At 35.5% G+C, this 23,771-nt stretch overlaps 2 protein-coding genes and 5 non-coding genes across 8 annotated transcripts in view; 1 reads left to right on the top strand and 6 right to left on the bottom strand.

The window, feature by feature from the left end:
* Nucleotides 1-1,645: 1,645 nt before the first annotated feature.
* On the bottom strand, nucleotides 1,646-17,509 carry LOC128231462 (A-kinase anchor protein 1, mitochondrial-like). Its single transcript, XM_052944319.1, has 8 exons — nucleotides 17,363-17,509; nucleotides 13,912-15,010; nucleotides 13,466-13,682; nucleotides 13,144-13,271; nucleotides 11,313-11,493; nucleotides 7,234-7,449; nucleotides 5,623-5,759; nucleotides 1,646-5,236 (listed from the first exon to the last, which is right to left on the bottom strand). The coding sequence occupies exons 2-8, from the start codon at nucleotides 14,998-15,000 to the stop codon at nucleotides 5,171-5,173; spliced, it is 2,034 nt and encodes a 677-aa protein (XP_052800279.1). The 5' UTR covers nucleotides 15,001-15,010; nucleotides 17,363-17,509; the 3' UTR covers nucleotides 1,646-5,170.
* LOC128233163 (small nucleolar RNA SNORD79) lies at nucleotides 7,958-8,033 on the bottom strand. The gene has a single exon (XR_008260658.1). It is a non-coding gene; the product is annotated as a small nucleolar RNA SNORD79 (small nucleolar RNA).
* On the bottom strand, nucleotides 8,142-8,216 carry LOC128233168 (small nucleolar RNA SNORD79). Its single transcript, XR_008260662.1, has one exon. It is a non-coding gene; the product is annotated as a small nucleolar RNA SNORD79 (small nucleolar RNA).
* On the bottom strand, nucleotides 8,580-8,653 carry LOC128233169 (small nucleolar RNA SNORD79). Its single transcript, XR_008260663.1, has one exon. It is a non-coding gene; the product is annotated as a small nucleolar RNA SNORD79 (small nucleolar RNA).
* On the bottom strand, nucleotides 9,548-9,622 carry LOC128233165 (small nucleolar RNA SNORD79). Its single transcript, XR_008260660.1, has one exon. It is a non-coding gene; the product is annotated as a small nucleolar RNA SNORD79 (small nucleolar RNA).
* LOC128233166 (small nucleolar RNA SNORD79) lies at nucleotides 9,731-9,805 on the bottom strand. The gene has a single exon (XR_008260661.1). It is a non-coding gene; the product is annotated as a small nucleolar RNA SNORD79 (small nucleolar RNA).
* Nucleotides 17,510-17,765: 256 nt separating the features above from the next.
* The window catches only part of LOC128231433 (serine/threonine-protein kinase ULK2-like), a 30,635-nt gene continuing 24,629 nt past the window's right edge, over nucleotides 17,766-23,771 (top strand). For both annotated transcript variants that reach the window (XM_052944252.1, XM_052944251.1), the window contains exons 1-4: nucleotides 17,766-18,136; nucleotides 19,718-19,810; nucleotides 20,212-20,262; nucleotides 22,626-22,695. In XM_052944252.1, the coding sequence (XP_052800212.1) occupies nucleotides 18,047-18,136; nucleotides 19,718-19,810; nucleotides 20,212-20,262; nucleotides 22,626-22,695 (304 nt within the window). In that variant the 5' untranslated portion in view covers nucleotides 17,766-18,046. The remainder of the gene's footprint in view (nucleotides 18,137-19,717; nucleotides 19,811-20,211; nucleotides 20,263-22,625; nucleotides 22,696-23,771) is intronic.

Genomic DNA, 23,771 nt, shown 5'->3' with positions numbered 1-23,771 from the left:
AAAGTGTTCGACCCCTTGGTCTCAGCGTTCTTCAGTTATTTATCAGAAACATATTTTTAGCTCAATGTCATCACGACCTTGACCTTACTGACCTAAAAAAAGTTAGGGTTCATCTGCTGTTCGTGGCTAGCCAGCATACCAATATGAGGTCCCTGGGCCTTAGTATTTAGTTATTGATCGAAAACGGACTTTCAGCCCAAGGTCAGCACGACCTTGACGTTTGACATACGATCTCAAAGTAGTCAGGTTGCTGTTCTTGACCAACCAGCATACAAGGTTTGTTGGCTCAAGCGATCTTCAGTTATTGATCTATTGATTTTCATCTTTGACCCACTGACCTCGAAACAAATATAATTCATCTGCTGGTGGTGTTTGACACCACGACCTTGAACTTTGATCAACTGACCTCAAAATAGGGTACATATGCTGGTCATGACCTATTTGCTTACCAAGTTTGAAGTTACTAGACCCAAGCATTCTTCAGTTATCGATCGCAAACCGCGGGACGGACGGACAAACGGCCCGATAACTGTATGCTGCTTTTCGGGAGCATAAAAACGTAACGTGTTTTAATTGCCATTTACACCAATTGTTCTATGAAGAAAACGTAGTTTTTATTCAAGGCACTTCAAGATATCCTTAAAATTAATTCGGAGATAGTATTGTATCAGAAGGTCGAACAAATGAAAACAAATACGGACGTCAATCCTTTCTAAGCCATCTTGATCGACTTTTTCTATTTGTTTTGTTTTTTTATTGGAAACATAAAGTAACGTCCGCCATAATTTTGGCCATATGCCCTTTCAACAAAAGCACTTTTGTTGATGAAATATGGTAATTGATTGCGAAATATATTTTGAGCTTTCATAGGCCAAATAATGTTACGCGTCTGCTTTATTTGGATTCTCTCGTTGGCCTGACCTGTTGACGTTAGGTCTCGTGATACAAATTTACCAATGTCGTAACATCTTCGGCCCACTTAAGGAGAAGTTTCATTTTAATGATTCAGAGCACAAATTTAATAAATGGACCAGTATGATATTTTATTTAGTTCTCATTAAAACCGATAATTTGCTAAATCACATCATACAAATTGAGTCATTTCGTGCACAATGTCCAAGTTATGTTTCCTGATTAATGCAGTTTTTTCTCCAATAAATAGTGCTTCATATTTTTCACGTTTTTCATATCAGGAGGGGGAAGGGGGTATACCTATGTTAATATAATTGTAACAAATCATCACAGGATTAAGGTTCTTGTGTACACACTGGTTTGAAGTGTGATATATGAATGCATCCAAGTCCCATTAAATTGCTTCCAAAAATTGTCAAACTAATGTAAATTCATTTGTTGAGTTTGAATATCAAAATTGACCAACAGCAATTGACAATATTTATATTCAGTTATGTATCTCGTCATTTCGAGTTATGTATCTCGTCATATAAAATCATACTGTGATAAAATGTATGATTGAAAAGTTAACATCTCTGATGGTTTCAACGGTATTATTATAAGAAACACTCTGAGAAATGTGGAAGGCAAACAGAGGGTTATGACTGTTGGCGACCTGCATTTTTAGCAGGTTCCTAGGTCAGTAAGGCCTTAGGGATCAACAATTTAACAGTAGAGAAAACAACACTACTACTCTCTAACAAGGCAGGGCTTTAATACTTAAAATGACAAAACAATCATGAAGACAGAAATTAAACAGTATCAAATACAACAATACATAAGGACACAGAGGTTTGTGCTAACTGCCATTTGGTGTCCTAAAATTGAAACAAGAGCTTATTGCTGGATAGTTTGCTCGACTATTTAGACATTCTGTCAATGAACTCATTTGTCGAATATGGGAAACAACACAAAAATATTCAATTAAGGTACAAAAACCTACATAATTTGTTTGGTAGCTATGTTAGGTGTGTGCCTTAAGTGTGTTGTACATAACGCTATTGGTTAGGGTGACAATATACTGGGCAGGATTTGTTCAAGTTAAAAAGGCTGCCTTGGTATGTTCGTAATTCAATTCAAGGTTGAATAACTTGATAACAGGTTGTAAATTTATTAGAAAATTCTTGATTAAGCAAAACCTTCCAAATGGATTGAGGATCCTAAAATAGTGTCCAATTGTTCAGACTTCAGTGATACCAGTGTGAGGCCCTTAATTAATGCCTAAAATGGTCACCCGAGATACCTGCGATATACGGGCGGTAGTCTTAAAGCCCACACAACGGGGACTAAAATTAGCCTCCTCCTTTGAATAGTCAAGCTTCATATCATCTCATAGAGTTTAAAACAAAAATGTAAATTCTGTTATTGAGTTTAACTAAATTTTCCAACACTATAACAAGTACATGTATTATATAATTTATCCTGAACACAGATGGTCAAATAAATAATAATGATCGACTATAGTTTACTTAGCAGACTGCTACGGAAATGAATTTCATGAAAACTTATTCCCTATTAGGAGTACAAATAATAATCACAAAAAAATAAATTTTGTTTGAATATACATTGTCTCTACTTAAGGTTTTAAAACAGATGCGAATTCCTTAAGCATATTAATTTATTCATTGGTACCTGTGCATTTACACTGGTTTTCGGTGTACAAATTTCTTTTTGTGTTCATAACTAGGTCAATTTAATCTCAAATTCTATGAAATAAGTAAATAACATACTGGCAGAATCAGGCATAGTTAATTGTTATGTATTTGTATTGCAATGAACCAACACATGATGAGTTTTAAACAATTGAAATTGTGCTTCAATGTAAAAATTTACTCAATACTAGTACCTGCTGTGAACAAACATTTTCTGGCACAATATGGTAGCATTTTATGCATACAACAAAAATGGTCAAGAACTATGTCTAGTTGGTTTTAGTAAAGGGTATACTATTCCAAAACTGGTTGAATGTAGCTTGTGGCTTGTCCATAGGAAATCTAGCACATACTTATCACAACACAAGGTCAGGACAACTACATAATAATGTGTGTATTACCCTTTCAACAACCGTTAAGACAACTACATTATATTATGTGTATAACCCTATAAACAACAGTTAGAAGTTGTGTGACTTTTGTATACTAATGTATGGCAGCATATGACTGAGACAATCAAGTGAGACTCATGAATACAATTTAAGAAATATATTTTCAAACAAACGGAATAACTAAAGTGTGATGCCTTTGAACCTTTTCAGTATTAAAAATAGGGAGCAGAACTCAAGAATTCCTATAGCCAGTGTTATGGGCCTCTCTGTACATGTGCGTATTGTACCAGGCAAAATGGGCATCAATCTGACAGTTTTCTTAGTAATGGCCGACGTTAAAGATTTATAATTCCAAAGAAAAAACAACAAAAGAGGAGCTAAAATACTGTATCACAACTTGGTTTCCTCAATAAAATCCAGCTGCCTCAAACTCACCAAATTTAAAAAAAGTATCCTTAACAAACTCTCACTTATTGTCATTAAAATAACAACCCCTATGGAAAAAGTACAAATTACATTTTGTAAGAACCTTTATAAAAATACAAACACAAAGTCCCAAACAAAAACAATTATTGTCCACATTATGTGGATACACGAGATCCCCAAGTTGACTGGCACCTTAAAACAAGGTCAAATTCAGCTGTTAGGATTAAAACCGTAAAAAAATCATCATAAAATGAAAAATGTAAATGTTTGTTGTCACCAGAAAAGGACATGAAAGTTGTGAGTTAAGTGACTTTAATGTACAATGGTACAGTGATTGGAAGTATCGGGTATATGGAAAGCACTGCATTATATGATAGGGAGTTAATACTGTTGTTTCCACTGTATGTTAACTATAAGCCCACCTTGTGTGGGTACATATGATGTGCTAATTGTTTTGAAGAGCAAACTTTTACCAGTTTTAGCTTGATTGTAAACAATAATTATGCCTTTTATAAACACTAATAAAAAATCAAAATGCTCAATGTAAATGTTAAGCTAGCGATAACTTAAATTCTCACATAATTTTCTTTTAACAGTTGTTCAGCATTTTTTAAATTTCCCCAAATTGCAAAAGCACATGTCAGACATAGTCATGAGCATCTGTCAAGTTGTAGTCATGAGCTCATGAATGATTCAATCACGAGCATGTGTCGGGTGTAGTCATGAGCATGTGTCAGGTGTAGTCATGAGCATGTGTCGGGTGTAGTCATGAGCATGTGTCAGGTGTAGTCATGAGCATGTGTCGGGTGTAGTCATGAGCATGTGTCACATGCAATCATGAGCACAAGTCAGGTGCAATCATGAGCATGTGTAGGATACACACATGAGCACGTGTCAGATGCAGTCATGAGCACGTGTCAGAAGCAGTCATGAGCACGTGTCAGATGCAGTCATGAGCACGTGTCTGATGCAGTCATGACCATGTGTCAGATGCAGTCATGAAAATACCATAAACAAAAACTCTTAAAACATAATCAGACCAAGTAAGTTCCTGAAATATCTATCTTAATCAGAGTTACACTTCATTGTTCATTAATACTTGTAATTCCTTGAATATTCAAAAAAATGTAAAAAAAAATGTGTACCTCTTTAAAAACATGGTGTACCTCTTTAAAAACATGGCATATACATGTATACAAAACAAAGGTTGATCAGAACCCAATTTTATAAATAAAACAGCTACAGCATTAACATTGCTTTAACTACACAAGTTTTAAAAACTGAACTTTCACACAAACAAACTATTAAATTATCTGAGCCATAACATTTTTTAGTTTTAAAACAAACACAATCAAAGCATTCAGCACATCAGTCACAGAAAAGCAGCTAACAACTATACACAATTTGATCTTCATTGTTCACAACAACCCAACGATCCCTGCCACCATCGCCAGTGATGAGGTCTTTTGTGTCAGGGAGTTCTAGCCTTAGTACCCAAGGTATCTAACGTCAGTTATGAGGTGTTGATATCCTTGGAATTCCCGTCTTGGTTCCCCTTAATGTTATTTATGAGGAGTTGATATCCTGCGAATTCCCAACTCGGTTCCCCTGTATCTGACGTCAGTCATTAGGTGTTGATATCCTGCTAATTTCCAACATGGTTCCCCTGCATCTTACGACAGTAATGAGGTGTTGGTATCCTTGCAATTCTCGTCTCTATTCCCTTGGTATATAAGCAGTGTCTTTAACCTACATGTTGTGTTCTGACCAGCGCACCACTCCTCGGTCAACCATCTCACGATTTACCAACAATGCCTGAAAGGGATGCAAGTCAGTTAAAGCTAAACCGAAGACTTTCATCATAATTTAAGTCAAATTGATGTTTCCTCAATAGCACATAGTGCATACTGCAGTGACTGTGTTATCTCCTTGTTTATGGCATCAGAAACCTCAGGGGTCAGAGATAGACATGTGAATGTAAAAATTAAAACGAGTATCTTCTGCATAACATGACCACAATGGAGCTTATGGGAGTGAGTACTAAATGCTCCATTAATAGAATGACATGGGGATCAGAGTATAATATAAACTGTTTTAGCATTTCATTACCTCAGTTAACGTATATATATGTATTCCATGATGTGTAAAATGTTCTTTTAATGAAACAAAATATTAAAACCTATCTGCAGAAGATTGGTTACCTGTCCTGGGATAATTTGATATATGTGTACATAGGGGACACCATCCTCTGCCCGGCCAACCACCTGGGCCTGGAGTAATTTCCCCTGGGTCAGTTCCTCCAGCACAACAGCAGCCTCTGGGCTGTAAAAAGCCTCACCTGCAGGGGAAAAACAGTGGTACTTGGATTTATGTAAAGGAGAATACACACACATTGTACAGGACTACCTGCATCATAAAATTCTATTTTCCAGGTTAAAGGTGAAGGCCAGACAGCAGTTTCATGGCTGTAACGTTAAAATGTGCATGCATCTGAATACATTAGAAAAACCAATAATTAAAAATAGGGACTGTTCAGAAATTATGTGCAATTTATTTATATTTATTTATTTATATTTATATCTACCCCCAGCAATATCTGTGCAATTTGCCATTTTGGATATATTTAGGGTAAATTACACCAATCCTGAAGTGACTACTTAGTTTTACAAGCCTTTTTACTTAAGTAACTTCTTTCCTATAACGGTGCTTAATGTTGGTACACAAGTGGAACTTTCTCCCCATATTTGGTCCCGGGTGTTTAATGAAGCATTATAAATCAGTGTTATTTGGCCTGCAAATATATGAGAAATGTATTTAGACTTAGTGGTGGTCTTGGACCTATGGTGCATTTAGTGCAAGAAAGACAACCACAAATTAACAAAACCTAGTTTCAACTACTAATTATTGATCATAGTTGCCTCTCTCATTTTAGCACTCTTGAAGTGCAGGTATCTTAGTATCAGCATTATTCTATGATCAAGAAGAAAATTACGGAATATGTGAACTAATTGTATTTGAATCATGTTATGATTGTGTTTATTTCTAAATGTCTATATAAACGAGCTTGTTGTTGAGAAGTGTTTATATTTTCAATCTTTCTGAATACATTTCAAAAGGTTAAAACCAAGTATATTCCATGCTTTGGTAATAGTTTTTTCTTTGTGTTGATCTAGCATGATGTAACTGCTTTTTCACCTTATTACAGATTAAAGAGATACATTTAGATATCATGAGTCAAACTGGTTCCATCAATCAATAATCCAGGGTTTTTTAAGCATAATGCTAGCTAAAAACAAAACTTCTCAGTTATAATCAGTTGATTAAGGATCAAAACTCATCAAATATTTTGGCCAGTATCATGGGGCTTGCAACACATAAGTGTATTGTTATGATAAATGTGTTTATTATATGCATTTCCATATTCTTTTCCATATTAGAAATACAGCATGCAACACTGAAAATACATTATACACTACTGTCGTTTTCTGAACCCACATCAAAGTATGATTGTTGAGCGCTGCCTTTGATACATTGATGTTTATTCAAGTCTTGAGGATATTTGATAATAATTCGATAAATTCTTCTTTCTCAAAAATACTGTATTTCTTCAGGAAACCATTTCTAAATAAATCAACTGTCCATTTGTGTTTATAATCAATAAAATGCCCTAAATCATGGATTTATGACATCAATTTGGAAATGGAAATTTCCAGTAAAAGCTTAGTGCAGTTTAGTTAATGAAAACTATGAACAGTGTGCTTAAGCATGACATGCTATTGATATTTTATTCACACACAATGACATAGGCTTACTTTCAAGATGAGTGATGTTAGCCAAGTAACACTCCACAGCCTCAAAGGGAAGGGTCATAAAGTCGCTACGGATCTGTTTAAGCAGAGAGCAAGCGACACGACTGTAGCCACCATAGTCCACATATTTGATGTCACACTCGTCCTGCGTCTCATATGTGGACATCACCTGGGCCCGGTACCATCCATTCAACATCGGGGCAGCACAGATCACACCAGCTACAAGAAATGTTCATCTTTACTTATACTTTCTGTATCAACATTTTAACTCTTATCAAGCCTCTTCAAACAGTTATGCCATTAGCATTTCTTGTTTTCATATGTTGCTAGTTGGTAGCTTGGACAAGTGACAAAGCTAAACAAATATTTGATTTTGAACATCATGAAAGAAACACTTCAACAGTTACAATGTTGAAGAGGTGAGAGGGAGAGACCCCAGGACATTAAGAAAGCGGTCCGGTCTCTCCCATACCCCAAGCCCTCCTGTGTTTATCTACTTCCCTTGCACAGTGCACGGTGACCTCACCAGGGCCTCAGTTAGTGTTACCAAGGCAACCGGGCTACACCGGCACACAGGAGTGCAGGAAGGTCATAGGCTGGTTGAGCAACCTTTAGTTTTACAAAACTTTTTTTGCAATGCATTTAAGAGGGTGACACCCAGTGACCCTTGAAAATAAAGAGTTTTAGAACTAATTGGTCATGCTTATAAAAACATTCTATAAAAAAAGACCAGTTCAGATAACAAATACTCTCCATGGTTTTTCTCAGAGAGATTCCCATTGTTGACATCATCATAACTGGCCAAGGGTATTGAAGCCCTGACAATAAAGGCGTTTGCTGCAAAAGTAAAATGTCACCTTTTTAATTAATTTTTAAGTTTGACACATGTTTAAACGTTCAGTCAGATGTAAGGTCAGTTCAGATACAAAATTCTCCACTGTCTTTGTCAGAGAGATTCCCATTTGTAGAAATCATCAGGACTGGCTTTACACTGACAACTACTAGCTTCACTTTGAGACTTGATTCTAAATTGGTTTAACAAACTTCTGTTTTGATTATATGGCATGGATGGTAGGAGTTAAACAATCATAGGAAGCAGATCCAGTCTATGTTTGAGGCAACGTTTGGGTTGTTCCAAAATCAGGTTCACCAAATACACTTGTGTACAAAAGCAGAAACCATTATAAATTGTCATGGTTGTTTCATCTTATTAGTTAACATTGTCATAATCATCTCAAAATGTTTAGTTCTTCATTTATAAGCATTGCAATTTGAGTAGAGGGTGACACCCTTGAAAATGAAGATTTCTGAAACTAATCGACAAGCTTCAAAACATTTCAAGTTGTTTAAACCAGTTCAGATACAAGACTCTCCATATATTTTTTCAGAGAGATTCCCATTGGTAGAATCATCATGACTGGACAAGCATATTTAAGCACAGACAAATAATGCTTTTGTTTGAGCAAATGCCATCTAGTTAGGAAGTTTGGACCCAAGTTTAAACATTTGATGTCAGTTGTCAGGTCAGTTACGATACAAAACTATCCACTGTCTTTGTCAAAGAGATTCCCTTTTGTAGAAATCATCAAGTCTGGCTACTAGTTTAAGTTGAGATTCAATCCTAAATTGTGGTGTTACTGTTTGACCCTTGGACTTAAAAAATCAATCAAAACACAAAGCAGTGGAATCAACCATTCATGGACTTAGAAGAAATTTCCTGATAATCAAAACCCAACAGTTCTAATGTGGAGAGAGCGAGGCCGACAGAGAGTTTCGTTGATAAGCCAACCTATGAAATCCACGAAAATTAATGTCCCTCGTTTATTAATGATTTCAGAGTATTACTTGTAACTTAGACATATAAATGTTTTATAGATAGATATACATGTACATCTAAAGCAAATGGTGACTGTTTCAGCAAGAATCTGTACTTATGCTTTCTGCATTTATAATAGATGTTGAAAAACGCAATAATACCATCACTTATTCTCTTACAATGTTAACTAGATACAATGTTGAAGAGGTGAGAGGGAGAGACCCCGGGACATTAAGAAAGCGGTCTGGTCTCTCCCATACCCCAAGCCCTCCTGTGTTTATCTACTTCCCTTGCACAGTGCACGGTGACCTCACCAGGGCCTCAGTTCGTACCGGCACACAGGAGTGCAGGAAGGTCATAGGCTGGTTGAGCAACCTTTAGCTTTACAAAAACAAAATGCAATTCATTTAAGACTCCAGCGACTCTTGCACTCTTGAAAAGACTAAAGAAAGAGTTCTACCACTAATTGGTCATGCTTAAAAAAAGATCTAGGTATGTAAAGACCAGTTCAGGTAAAAAAAATCTCCATGGTTTTTCTCAGAGAGATTCCCATTGTTGACATCATCATGACTGGCCAAGGGTAGTGAAGCCTTGACAATAAAGGCGTTTGCTGCAAAAGTAAAATGTCACCTTTTTAATTAATTTTTAAGTTTGACACATGTTTAAACGTTCAGTCAGATATAAGGTCAGTTCAGATACAAAATTCTCCACTGTCTTTGTCAGAGAGATTCCCATTTGTAGAAATCATCAGGACTGGCTTTACACAGACTACTTCTAGTTTCACTTTGAGACTCGATTCTGGCATTTGACACCTTACCTTTACAAATTGCCGTAACAAGATTTATGGGTTTGTAAAGTAGACACTTGTTAAGCAGCAGCTTCAAGCTGTTTAATACTTAGGAGAGCGTTTCAACAGAAGTACTGGGGACTTTTTCATCAAGAAAAGTATGAACGATTTTGTACCTAGGAAGGATCTTGAAAATTTCTCCATGGTACAAAACCGCTACTATAATTCTAGGTGAAACATCTCCAGGATATTAAGATTTGTATTTTATCCCTATTATATATATATATATAACCTACTCTTGAATTTTAATCATAAAATGTTACTTAGATATATACACATAATACATGTACATCTAATGCAACTGTAAGTGGTTTCAGGTTGAACTCCGTTTTAAGCTAGAAGAGACTTTCAATAGAGCAGTTCCTGCAGGTACGAAACCTCTCCAAGAATTTTTGATGAAACAGCCCCATGTTCACAACTCATGAGAAAAAAAAAAAAGAAAGCCATTAACCTGCAGCTTTAACCTAGAACTAGAACTCCGCGAGTCGGATGTGTCGCCTGACGAATTATTTACTGTCGACATTATAGCTGTTAGATTGGCATTTTATTCATTTATAGACAATGATGTTGCCATTTAACTTTCAAGTGTATGTGGCATTTAAACCCTCAATCAGATATACCTACGGAATAAGTTTCAGGTTGAAACCTCCTATAGTCTACGAGATATGCCACGGACAAAACCTAAGCAAGAAAATTAACAAAGAGCAATAACTCTAAAAATATGGCAGCAAGAGTAACGGTTCTTGTGCACTGCACTTGCCCTCAATGAGATCTATCTAGCTATGAAGTTTCAAGTTGATACCTCTTATATTCTTCAAGATATGCCCCGGACAAAACTTTAAGCATGAAAATTAACAAAAGGCAATAACTTTAAAACTAAGAAAGCAAGAGTTACTGTTATTGTGCACTGCACTTGCCCTCAATGAGATCTATCTAGCTATGAAGTTTCAAGTTGATACCTCTTATATTCTTTAAGATATGCCCCGGACAAAACTTTAAGCATGAAAATTAACAAAGGGCAATAATTTTAAAACTAAGAAAGCAAGAGTTACTGTTATTGTGCACTGCACTTGCCCTCCATGAGATCTATCTACATATGAAGTTTCAAGTTGATAACTCTTATATTGTACAAGATACAATACAATAACTCTATGGAAGCAAGAGCAACAGTTCTTGTGCACTGCACTTGCCCTCAATTAGATCTATGTACATATGAAGTTTCAAGTTGATACCACTAATAGTTTAGGAGATATACCCCGGACAAGCGAAAATGGGACGCGGACGCCGCCGCCGACAAAAGTAACCCCTCTATGTCGTCTTTTCAGGCGACACAAAAAGCATATACATTACTCCCAATAATTTACAATTCCAATACAAAGCTAATTTAACTCTGGCCAGCATTGTCCTGTGAAGACTCACTTTCGATGGGTCTGGGCAGGTCAGGGATCATGCCCTCCTGCATGTAGCATGAGTTCATAAATGTGTTGAGGCGGTCCAGGGATGGGAATGTCGGGTGAGTTGGCTGCTGGACAAAGATACGGCCGGCGTCGACGATACTTGACACTATCACATCGATAGTCACTCCCCCAGGCAGGTTCAGCTGAAAGTTCAACTTTTTTTTAACATTTTTGGACAATTAACATAATTCATTATAAGTATAGTGATTTTCTTTGTCTAAGATAATGATTAGGGATGCAAACGAATGGCAAAATTGATATTCGAATATTCGGTAATTCTTTTGAACGAATATTCGAATATTCGATTACCAAAATACATCTTTTAAAAGTTAAGTAAATTATGAGACCGGATGAGACCGGATTTTACGAGGAGAGACCGGGAAATAGTATCGCCCGTAAACGATTACAATATCATTCGGAACTCCTCGGCCATTTTATCGAAAACAACCTCGGATGTATGCAGGTACATCAGTTGAAGTAATTCGTAAAATTTTGAATCATATCATTAATTAAATGTAGTGTTTTAGAGTTGTATTTATTGATCTAAGTTTAATTTGATTGCCATTAAATTGTATTATTGCAAACATAATTAAGAATCCCAAAAGTAATGTCACAAAGTTTAACTGCTAAATAAAATTACTACGCGATCTACTTGCAGCGGACTTAAACGTACCACTTTTTGAGTATGTAAACCGTCCAAATACATCCGAGGTTGTTTTTGAAAAAAAATGGCCGAGTAGTTCCGAATGTTACAATATTCGCTAAAGTAATTGCCGGTGCATTTAAGCTCTACTGTGTCGTAACCACTACGCGCGGCGGACACTGAATTTCACCAAATGAGCCTCTGAAATTCCTCATTTTAGAAAGACAAAAATAATACTTTATGATCAAAGATAGAAACAAAAACTTTTAATTTATAATCCTCTGCCTTTATATTTGTAAACAACGGGAACTTGGATGGATTTCTGGTCAATTGTTGTTATGTGCCAATGGAGGGTCTTTCCGTAGGACGAGCAGCCTCGTTCTGGGATTGACCACTACAAAAAAATGGAACAACCAAACCAACCTGGGAACTAGTTTATTTCAAAAATTCTTAATTGGTAGAGGCAATCTACCGAAAATATTTTTTGTCTCACTTGTCTTTCCGCCAATAATTGTAAAATTACGGGGCCTTTTTATCGCCGGGACCCGACGATATGTCCCTTAATGACACATGACGCGTGTTTAGTGTATTGTCATCACATTCACACGTCTGGCATTATGGGCCAATCGTTGTAAAAACAAGACAAACGAATCTAAAACACTACAACCGAGGTGTTGGCAAAATAATTATTATTATATTTATTCAAGAACAAAACATCGAATATTCGAATACCGATTTTGACATTCGAATACTAAACGTTTGATCGAATATTCGAATATTCGTTTGCATCCCTAATAATGATACAACTGTATGCGGGACATAGCAAAACATCTGACCCGAATGCACATGCTTAAAATGGTAGTGCCATCTGGTGGATTTTTTGGTATGCCCCACAAACACATGAATAATACATTTTCCTGCAAACCTTAATCCTACAACTTTCAATGTGAGAAAAATATATCATGTAATGGTGCAGAAAGACAAGATAAATTCATAATGTATGCAAAGTACCCAACATACCTTTACAATTTGGTGCATGTAACTTAAGAAAAGAAAAATTCTCTAACAAATTGAAGAAGGAAAATGAATGCTTTTAGATATTGTAAGCGAAACGTAATTTCTAGCAAAAAAGCAGTCTCCTACAATATACCTGCATGATTTCTGGCATGATGACAGGGTTGGTGGGAGGGGTACTGGATAGTTCTGGCCCTGGAAATTTTATCGTGGGAAATTTCCGCCGAATGATGGAACACGCCTTCTCTATGCCACTCCCTGAACCTGCAATGGACACATTCATGCTGAATGTCAAATGCATTTATTAACCAATACCCCGGTACCTGGAATGCCTTGTGTAATATTAGAAGAATAAAATTATGGCACTAAATTCACTAAATTTTGATTTACAAAACTAATTTTCAAAGACTTTAATCATACATTCAGAACGTCTTTCCAGAAAGTTTGCTTCAACATACCTTCAATCACACAGATCTTCACCTTGGGATTGAACAAGTTAGGCTGGAGCTGTATTTTTGTCTTTGACTGTTCAATGATACTGCGGATGGTGCTGCCTCCCCTACCAATGAACAGTCCACACATGTTGACTGGGATGTTGAACTCAAACAGGCGGTCTGTGTCTGGGGGAGATATGTTGCCATGGACACTCCCACCAGTGCCACTGTCATTGGATACCTGCAAGGAACAGCATGGTCAAGGGACACCAGTTTTGAAAACACCCCTGATCAAACCAGCAGCCTCCAGCTAAGTCATGTGAAAACAAATCATTACTTGATTTACCGTAATGTAATGTTATTGAAACTATTTTACAATCAGATGATAAGCCAGTTAACAAAGGATCTCCAGGCTCACAATATCTATATTAAATCTGGAACTAATAACTACAAAATCAATGTAAACAAACCTCGCTCAGATTATCACAGTTGTTGGAGCTATCTGAATGCCGATCATTCTCCAATTTCTTGCTTTCTCCATCACTCTCCTTTGACGACTTGGAATTGGCAGGACTTGTTGATTCTCTTTCTGTTTGTTCATTAACATTGTTCACAACATCATTCTTAGAGGTTTGTTCAGACGTACACTGGGCAATATTTGAAGCTGTAGTGTCACTAGCAACAGTGGAAATTGAGTTACTATGGAGATCACATGATTCACAGATTTCATCGGGAATATCTTCATGCCAGGAACGACTCATAGACGGTGAGGCGTCCATTTCTGCTTCTAGATCAGTTTCAATATTACTGGTACTGGACTCAACAGCATTACCCTGTGTTTTTATATCATCACTGGTAGGTGACACAGTGGTAATTTCAGATGTTTGTTCTTTCAACAACTCAGTGTTTAAACTGTGGGAAGCAATTAAGTTCTCTGAACCATAATCAGAAGAATTGTCAACCTGAGCACCAGTTGCCTTTTCAGTTTCTAATGGCATGGAATTATTATGAGACAGGGGTGTTTCAGTTGTCACCCTTATTGGACTAGACAGTTCAGCAGACTGAAGAGTACTCACAGCACTGGGAACAATAACATCGTTCACAGGCACATTTGCCAATTCTGAGATTTCTGAGTCATCTATCTGACAATTCACTACTTCAGATGACAATTTTTTGGCAGCTGACACTGGTGCACAATCAACAGCCGGTGCCATGCATGGTACCACTTTAGCCTCTACAACTCTTTCTATAACATTCTCTCCTGCATCACCAGAGCCTGCCATAGGCAATGGAGAAGCCACTGTCTTGGCTGCAGGTATTCTCTGTTCCGTGGTCTCAGCATCTGACTGCCCATTTTTGTTAATTTTCTCTGTCTGCATGAAAATGCTACCATTTATAGCAGCTTCTGCTGTGTCCTTGTCTGATTTGTTAGCAATGATCTGTTTCTTGTCAGGAGGTCTCTTCTGTATGGGCTTTTTTCTTCCTAGGTACCAGATAAGCCCCAACAGAGCAGTTACTGCTGGAACAGCCACAGTCACGATAGTTCGTATGTTCGACATCACTCAGAATCTAAGGAATAAATTAATCAGAGATTACATATTCAGCACATCAAACAGTTATGTTTTGACAGTACTTTCATAGTGTACTCTGTTTATATAAAACTAACATGAGAAATTAGTAAACTTAAGGTAAGAGTTTATAATTGGTCCATCTAAATTGATCCCTTCATGTTACAGTATTTCTTTCTAAATTTTATTACCTGAGATGGTTAAGGGTTTTTACTGCGATGTTTTTAATTGTTAACATTTTAAGTGTCTTCGAATATAAAGTACAGCATTGATGAAGACTCAATGACTTATCAGCTAAAGTTCATCCTTCTGGGAGCAAACACTTGAGTCCAAAGCATACCAAGTATAGAGTTCCTGGGTGCAAGCATTATTTAGTTATTGAGCGGAAACTATTTTTCAGCTTAAGGTCACCACCAGCACATTGTTTTTCACCTGAAGGTCACCTTATATATGTTATTCATAAACTTGCATTATACAGAACACTTTCACCCATGTGTGTGTGTTGACCAGGAATTGAGAATGAAAAAAAACTCTGAAAACAATGGGTTAATGAAGTTTCTTGAAACTTTCACACCTAATCTCAACAATAAATTTACTAACCTTTTGACAAATCACTTAAATGGATATTGGTGATATAGAAAATGAAGAAGGATATTAAACTAGATGTTGGGGAGATAGTAAGACTTTTTAACATGTTCTTTTGTAGTGTTTTTCCATACATATATATGAAGATGTTGTAATGCAACAGCCCCCCCACGTCCGGGGAATAGCGGGGACTTTGACTTTCGGTCGTGCCAACCCCGGGTAAAATTCCCGCCCTGCGGGAATGAACTAATGGTAAAATCCACGCCAATTACCACCGCACCCAAGGAAGCTTAGGTCAGGCCCATTTCCTGCTATATGTTGCATGAAGGCAAAACCACTGCATTCACCCGGCAATGCGGGGCAACCTGAAAGGTAAAAACAGGGCCCATTTCCCCAACTGGGGGGGGGGGGGGGGGGGGGGGGGGGGGGGGTACTTTGGTTACAATTGACTGGTGCATAAATGTTCCGCAATTGGAGGACAGAATATTCAGATATTCAGAGATAAGTATACAGCTTATAGTCCAAATAATTGTACGTTGACGGATTTTTTTTAGATTTTTGATATGGCAAATCCTTCACGTACAAATTGTTTAGTATCAAAAGTGGGTAGTTGTTCCGATCAGGATTTCAGGTTAAAGCATATAGCGTCTATAAAATATCATAAAAACAAGAAATATTACCAGATAATGTTATTTTATATTAGTTCCGTACACAAAAATTAAATATCCAACTTAAAATAATGAGTTTGACGGCTTTTCTTCATTTCATTCCGTCAAAACATAACGATATATACATGAAGGGCACCTGCAAGGCTTTAGGGCACAGTTTTAAATCGCTCGGAACATTTCGGCCATGGCCGAGTGGTTACGATAGTATCAAGTTGTTCCCCTTCGCATAATTGTTGTCTGTGTCAGTCAACTTTCGTTTTATTGGAAAGGTAAACAACTTGTTTTAATGCATTAAATGCTTGTTTAGTGCAAAATAACATTTCACTTACATGGTAAAATATGAATATAACTCTTTATGATCCATTTCAACCATAAAATACTTCACTTAAAACAATTTCAATATTTTTTAAACACCCCGTTTTTCGCACATTCCCGTTCAGACGTTAGGGATTGGAAGAATCCTGTATAATACGTCTATTATTTTAGACTAATACAGCTTAGTGCTCCAAACAGTACAAGGGTACACCCATTTGGAAGTTGTAATGTATTGGATATAAAATGGTCATCACAAGCAGCAGCTTATACTTGACTGATCAGCATGAGTAAATCCCCGGACCAGCTTAATTTTATTGTGTTGAGCCAACATCTTCAGTGATCTTGACGTGGGTGAATGTATATATATATATAAAAAATGCTCACTCCGGTCCAAAAAATTGAACAACGAGATCATGAATATGTAAAAAACAAGGCTGTTCCCAATTTGACACAGTGCCACGTTAATATTACATGCAATAAGAGTGGTGTTGATTGCAATTCATTATGCAATCTGGAATGACACTTGTCCAGACCTGATTTCTCCTTTCTTTAATTTAATTTGTAAATAAAATATACAACATTTTTCTAACATTACTTTATTTAAATAAACAAATACATATGTGATCGCTTCAGTATCCATGACTGAAAATAATTATTTACCCAATGTCGGAGAAGACATTCAGATTTAACCTTCCCCACCCACTTTCTGCCTTGCAATACTTTTATTGACAGAACGCAATTAATACATATAGCCTTTTGACATCAACATACACTAAAATACCTACTTTAACTTAACAGTTTGGTGAATTATGCAGACATATCGAGCGATGACATTCACTAAAATTACACTTTTAACTCAATTTCGCCGATTAATTTAGGTTTTCCACACGTGGTGTTGATTTTGTTTGGACAATCACACAGGTTCCCACGTAATTGCGCGAGATTAGGGACTTTATTTATTTGGCCTTACTTCCTACGCGACCTACACGGCCTATTTAAGGTTAATAACAAATTAACATGATTAAAACATGTATGTTTATTGTTTTCACTTAATATTACCTGTTTGATTTGGAATGAAGCTATTTTATAAATCAAATTTAAAAACTTTCCAGATTGCTACATTTATATTCAGAACTATATTTTTGGCGTTGACAGGTGATCGAAATTTATGTTTGTTGTTCGGTCAGAACCAAAACATAATAAGATGAGAAGTGGTATTGATCATAAGAATAAATTATGCAGTTATAAATGACGTAAAACAGATCAACTTGTTTTAAATTGTTATATTTGAATATTTGTAAGATAATCGTCATGTCTATTTTAAATTATTAGACGACATCGAAATGTGTCTTTGTTATGGAGTAAAATGATCTGAGAAAGAAAATGGCCAAAGTGACCCATTCTTTGGCATCTCCACCCCACCATATATTAATAACTTTCAATAAAAAGCCATAGTGAAGGGATCACAAATGGAGATAATTGGTGATTATGAGTACAGCAAGAAGGACCTTATCGGTCATGGAGCTTTTGCAGTAGTTTTCAAGGGACGGCTGCGAAAGGTAGAGTATTCAACTGTTTAATCTTCTCAGAATCATTTGATTCTTTCATACAGTAGGGACTACAGGAAACTTAGAGGTCCGATACCACACCTTTATTATAACAATTAAACATTTGTTATATTTGATGTGTATGGAATGAAACGTGTACTCAGTACTGTTTAACGTGAACTGTTTTGAGCATTAAATTACTGTGATAATCATAACCAGCAAGAAAGAAAATTCCAATCTGAGTGAAGGGCATATTATCTAACACCTTGTGTCTTTTTCTAAAACTCAGGCTCTGAATATCAAAATCAGACATATGACAAAAGATCTTTAAATAAAGTATATGTTGTGTAAATGATTCACTATCTGTTATATGTCATTGATATGTGTACACAATTGTAAAACATGTTCTTCATAACATTTTTGATAATTTTTTATTACCAATGGCTTATGCTCTTAGGATAGCAATTATATAATGAAATTATTTAGGAAACAGTTGAAATGTTTAAGTATACATACTGACCACCCTATTTGTTTCCATTTATTAAAGCATCATTGTGTGACATTAAAACATGATTTAAAAAGTGTGTGTATTAGTGATGTGCAATTGGCTGGATTTTCATTGACAATTAAACACACAGACAAAGAAATGAAATATTTATCGATAATGTAACTTGGTAACTTTTTTCAACAAACAAAAAGCACATTTATGTCAAATTGTCAACAACAATTATAAAAAACAAACATTAGATTTATCAATACTGGTAAAAGTTGGCGCCAATCGTTGACTTTCAGCCCGCCACGACAATTAATCGACCATTATTGATAATTGGCCCACCATTAGTGTATATCGAATGTGTATTATATTGTCTCACATGTATTTAAATTATATGCCATTTGTCAGTGTGATGCTTTAAAAAAAAAGAACAATTAAAATGCTATTGGTTATTGTAAATCATTTTGGTAGAGTCTGTACCTCTTTATATTTGTAAAACTTCAATTTGTACTAAGGGCATGGTACATGACAGGATTTCAGACATTATATAATTGAACATATTGATGATTGATATCCAATGAATATGCTAACAGTTTCTATAACAGCAGGCTTTGTTACCTTTAGTTGTAATTTGGCACACAGATGTTAGACAGTGGGACCAATCAAATGCCTTTAATTATATTTTCTTTGTTAACAATATTGTTTTATTTATTGGTTAGAGTGTGTACTTCGATTGACAGCTGTTGCAACAAGAATGTATTACAAGATATGATGTTGTTGTACAACTTGCACTAATTAATGTTGCTAGACCAAAATTCAGTTTTAACTAAAAGGTCAATGTTCCTATCAATTTAAATTGGCTGGCACCCTACCCCAGTTTTGAAACATCTGTTATTATGAATTTGTCCATTTTGCATAAAAAATATAATAATTATATTTGTTATGTTTCCTTAAACTGGCAGTTTGTTTTACAAAATGGCATGTCTTAATTTTTGCAAATTTTGTGTACAGTATATGTTATACATTTACAGACAGTATACAAATACCAGTTCACAATATTTATCAATCCGTCGCTAATGATTTTACATATTTTTCACCAGAGGCCCGAGAAGACCGTTGCTATTAAGAGCATCACAAAGAAGAACATCGCCAAGTCCCAGAACCTTCTCAGTAAAGAAATCAAGATCCTCAAGGTATTAAACCATATAAATATTACATATCAGCCTAGTGTATCCATAAATGTAAAACAAATGATCTGCCTAGAAATCATTACCAAGTGAAGAAGAACTTTAAGGATTGGGTAAACATATTTTAAAATAGTAACACATTGTGTCTTTAAGGAGAAACTCAGAAAAAGTAAAAAAAACACCTGATTTTGCTTTCAATATTATCCAAAAGTCTACAGGTCAATACTGAGCTGTTAATAAAAGTGTTATGACTTATAGTTTAATGTACATATTTTTACACAGCTAGATTGATCCATGCCTTAACACTGTTTTCCAAGTCAATACATAGTTATACAGCTGCTGTTTGCCTATTTATATGTACAACGTCCATATTTTTGTGTGTTTTCACACTTAAATTATGTTTGCAGGAGCTGTCAAGTCTCCACCATGAAAATGTTGTCCAGCTTATGGAATGCAAGGTGAGCATGTTTTCTGTGAAGGTTTGGTTACAAGAATTTGGTAGAGATTCAAGTTCTTTTGCATATAACTCAAGTCTGATTTATCCAGAAGAAATTAGGGGAGGGCATAATGTACATTCCTTTGGGGATTCTTCACCAACAGATGTTGTGTGGTAGAATGCTATTAGAAATAAGGCCCAGCACAGATGCATGTTCAGTATACATACTTTACCCTATATATTGCATTTATGCTTGTTCACTTGACTGTATGATTAATGCCATTTACTTTGATAGAGTGATACAATCACAAAAGCTGAACATGAACATGTCTGATTCCATAACAGATTGCTACCAGTAATTTGGGTCAGAATACAGATTGAAGTGTGTCATTGCTCTTTCATAAGTTGTTAAACACAAATAAATGACCTCCACATGTACAGCTAAGGTTATTTAGCTTTGCACAGTGGTCAGTTATATCGGTCAGTTCTTGGATATTTTGGTTAGTCCTGCTGCACTATAAGTGTACATGTATTGTGGTCATTTGCTGATCATGACTGCTGGGTAGAGCATTAAGGTCATTCAAAGTCGGTAGCTAAAACAGGTCATAAGCCATTTAAAGTTGCATACGAGGATAGTAAACAATTTAACCCCAGTAGCACATTTCCATTGTATAAAGCATACTGCCATTTACTGTGCAAGGATGCATAATATAGTTAATGTCTCGGATGCACGCATATCCTGCATGTTATTTGGGGTTGTACTGTTTATAACTGGTTTCTTTTATGACCTACTGGCTATTCATGTACACTTTCATGACTTCATTTGATGAGGTCAGGATTGTTTTATATGAGTGTTCAATGTTACATATCAGATTTGTATAAACCGCATATTATGATAAATATAGTGTGATAGTAAAGTTCTATAATGAAACTAAACAATTCAATTAAATGTAAACTTAAAATAAGCTGTCATTTTGAGAAAAAAAAATCTATATTATTGAGTTAGCATGGTCATTGCTGTTTTAAAGAGGATCACTTATTTTTAAAATCATTGCAGTGATACAATCTTGATCATTACAATTTTTTCAAATTACTTTATAATTCAGAACATGCAAACTAGAGTTTTCCAAAAACCCTTGGCCATGAGTGTAGTTTTCCACAATAACAAATTTACCAAAACATCCCCAGGGGCTTGTGTAACATAGCATAATTTTAACTGCTATCACTAAATCCTATTATACATAAATGTGTTATAGACAACATGTTATCTCTTTGTTAAAACATTTTAGGCAACTTAAACTTTTTAACAGATGCTTAAGCAATAAAGGTGGAACAAGTGCATGATTTACTGATTTTATATAAGTTCTAATAGACTGCACAATTAGCATTTTCACAGATTATCTTTTTCACAAGATTTGTTACCTTTGTTATTGACTTGGATGACAAAAAAGTCCCTATTATGTAAAGATTAGATATGATTATTCCTATCCTGTTATGATGCCAGTGTGAGCTGTATAATAAAAACATTTTTGTTGACATTTTCAATTTTGTTTTTATTTTTTGTATTGACAGTTTGTTTATTTTTATTTGTCAAGTGTCAGAGATTATTTGTTTAAAAACAAGTATTTAGGAATACTACATTTTCTTTGTCCCCAGTGGTTGTTTGTGCCAGTTGCCAATGAAAACATGTTTTGTAATGATCAAGTTAAATTCTTTATCATAGTCATTTGGTACACTTCAATGTTCATACCAAGTAGAGTTCATATTATTTATTATGTCCTGTCTGATAAGACTGTTGTTTATTAAAACAAAATTCTTCTCCTACATCCACCGATATAGCTCAGTGTAGTAGAACATAACAACGCAGTAAATGAAATACTTTCATTGGGTCATTACGTGCTATAGTATATATATAAGACAGAAATAAATTGTACACAAACATGACCCGGTTAAAATCTAGGTAACTTGGCTGTTTTCAAACATAGCATGAGCAAGCAGTGATGTCTATTTATAGTGAAGTGACTGACGCTTTACTCCAATCATTTTAAAAGTATCTTTTACGCCCTTGTCTTGAAGTTGGTCAAGTGTGTTAAACCCTTTGTTCAGATAATAAGTGTAGAAATCAGTATTTTGGTCATATTAAAGTGTAAATTAAATACAAGAGCAGTCCAATACAAGCAGTAGATCAAGACTATTTAAAATTTAAGGATTGAAATGTTTTAATTGTTCTTTTTTCCAAATGAAGGATCATTCATGATTACATTTGGTTTATCTTGTGATAGAGGCATGTTTTTCTTTCAAAATTGTGTGAGGCCAGTGTGGTTTGGTAGTGTTAAGGTACTTGAAAATCTCTATGTTCATACCACATTCCCTTGTTCATTTCAGGAGACAACCAACCATGTCTACCTGGTCATGGAATACTGTAATGGCGGTGACCTTGCAGACTATCTCCAAGGTAAACATGCTGAAGGAATACAGTCCCAAGCTCATGCCCAATTTACAATGAACAGATGGGATGTGAATGTTGATTTCATGATTGCACTCTTTCCTTATTTAGTCTTCCTAGCAAGATTCTTCCATAGGTCCATCACCGCCATGAGGCCCCAATTTCTCTAAAAATCATTAGCGTAAAAGGCTTCAGTTCCTGTGGTACATGTATCTTACTCCATATTGCCAAATTAGTTACTATATTTTACAACATCAGAAATAGTTTATGGTGACTATCTTAAATATAACTTCTTTTAAATGTTTCTAAACTTTTTTAAAGAGAAAATAATTCTCAATTCATTACCCCCAAAAAATTGTGTTCTGAGCTTGATCCGGTTATATTAGGGACTTAGATTGTCTGAGAAATTGAGGCTTGTCTGAGAAATTGAGGGCCTCAATATCTCAGACAATCTAAGTCCCTTAATGAGGCCAGTTTTTCAGTTTTCAAATGCACTAGGAAAGTCAAAACTCTTGACTCAAGATCATATGATAAATTTGTTTATAACAGATTTTAAGGATTATAGATATGCTGGAAATACAAAGATAGTCTAAAAGTAGAGTATTTATCTTTCTCATTGTTTTGCTTATCAACGAATGTTTTATTTTTTAAGAATGAAATCGCTTTTGTGCATTGCTCTGACATTAATCACTTGTAATCCCACATCAAATATCAATGGGCGGCTTTCATCTTGAGGCAAATAAATCTCCTCATTGTAAATTTGTAACAGTGACAAATTGTCACCATGCAGCTTGGTGCATTTTTTTGACATTTTTTTTTATTTTTTTTCTGAATTGATTATAATCTGAGGGTTAGCATATCAGTCAATGACTTGTATCTGGTAATGAATTTAAATGATATTGGTCAGGAGGATGCACACACTGTGAATATAAACTTTGTTGACCCGTCAGTATCAATCATTCAGATTAAAATCGTTACTGATAAAATCTGAAATTGCCAAATTTAAAGATGGATTTAAATCAACTTCTTTATTGTGATTTTTTAAACATGGCTATGTTAAGGCTCAAACATTTTCTAAATGTACT

This window comes from Mya arenaria, chromosome 4 (genome assembly GCF_026914265.1).
Source record: "Mya arenaria isolate MELC-2E11 chromosome 4, ASM2691426v1".
Classification (NCBI taxonomy): Eukaryota; Metazoa; Mollusca; class Bivalvia; order Myida; family Myidae; genus Mya; species Mya arenaria.
This window is presented reverse-complemented; position numbering and strand designations above follow the sequence as displayed.

Bases quoted from the DNA above. Each gene is read 5' to 3' on its own strand.
- LOC128231462 (XM_052944319.1), bottom strand. From the start codon at position 15,000: ATGTCGAACATACGAACTATCGTGACTGTGGCTGTTCCAGCAGTAACT. The intron at 13,683-13,911 runs GTTTGTTTACAT...TGTTCCTTGCAG, and splicing joins ACTGTGATAATCTGAGCGAG to GTATCCAATGACAGTGGCAC. The intron at 13,272-13,465 runs GTATGTTGAAGC...TGTCCATTGCAG, and splicing joins GAAGATCTGTGTGATTGAAG to GTTCAGGGAGTGGCATAGAG.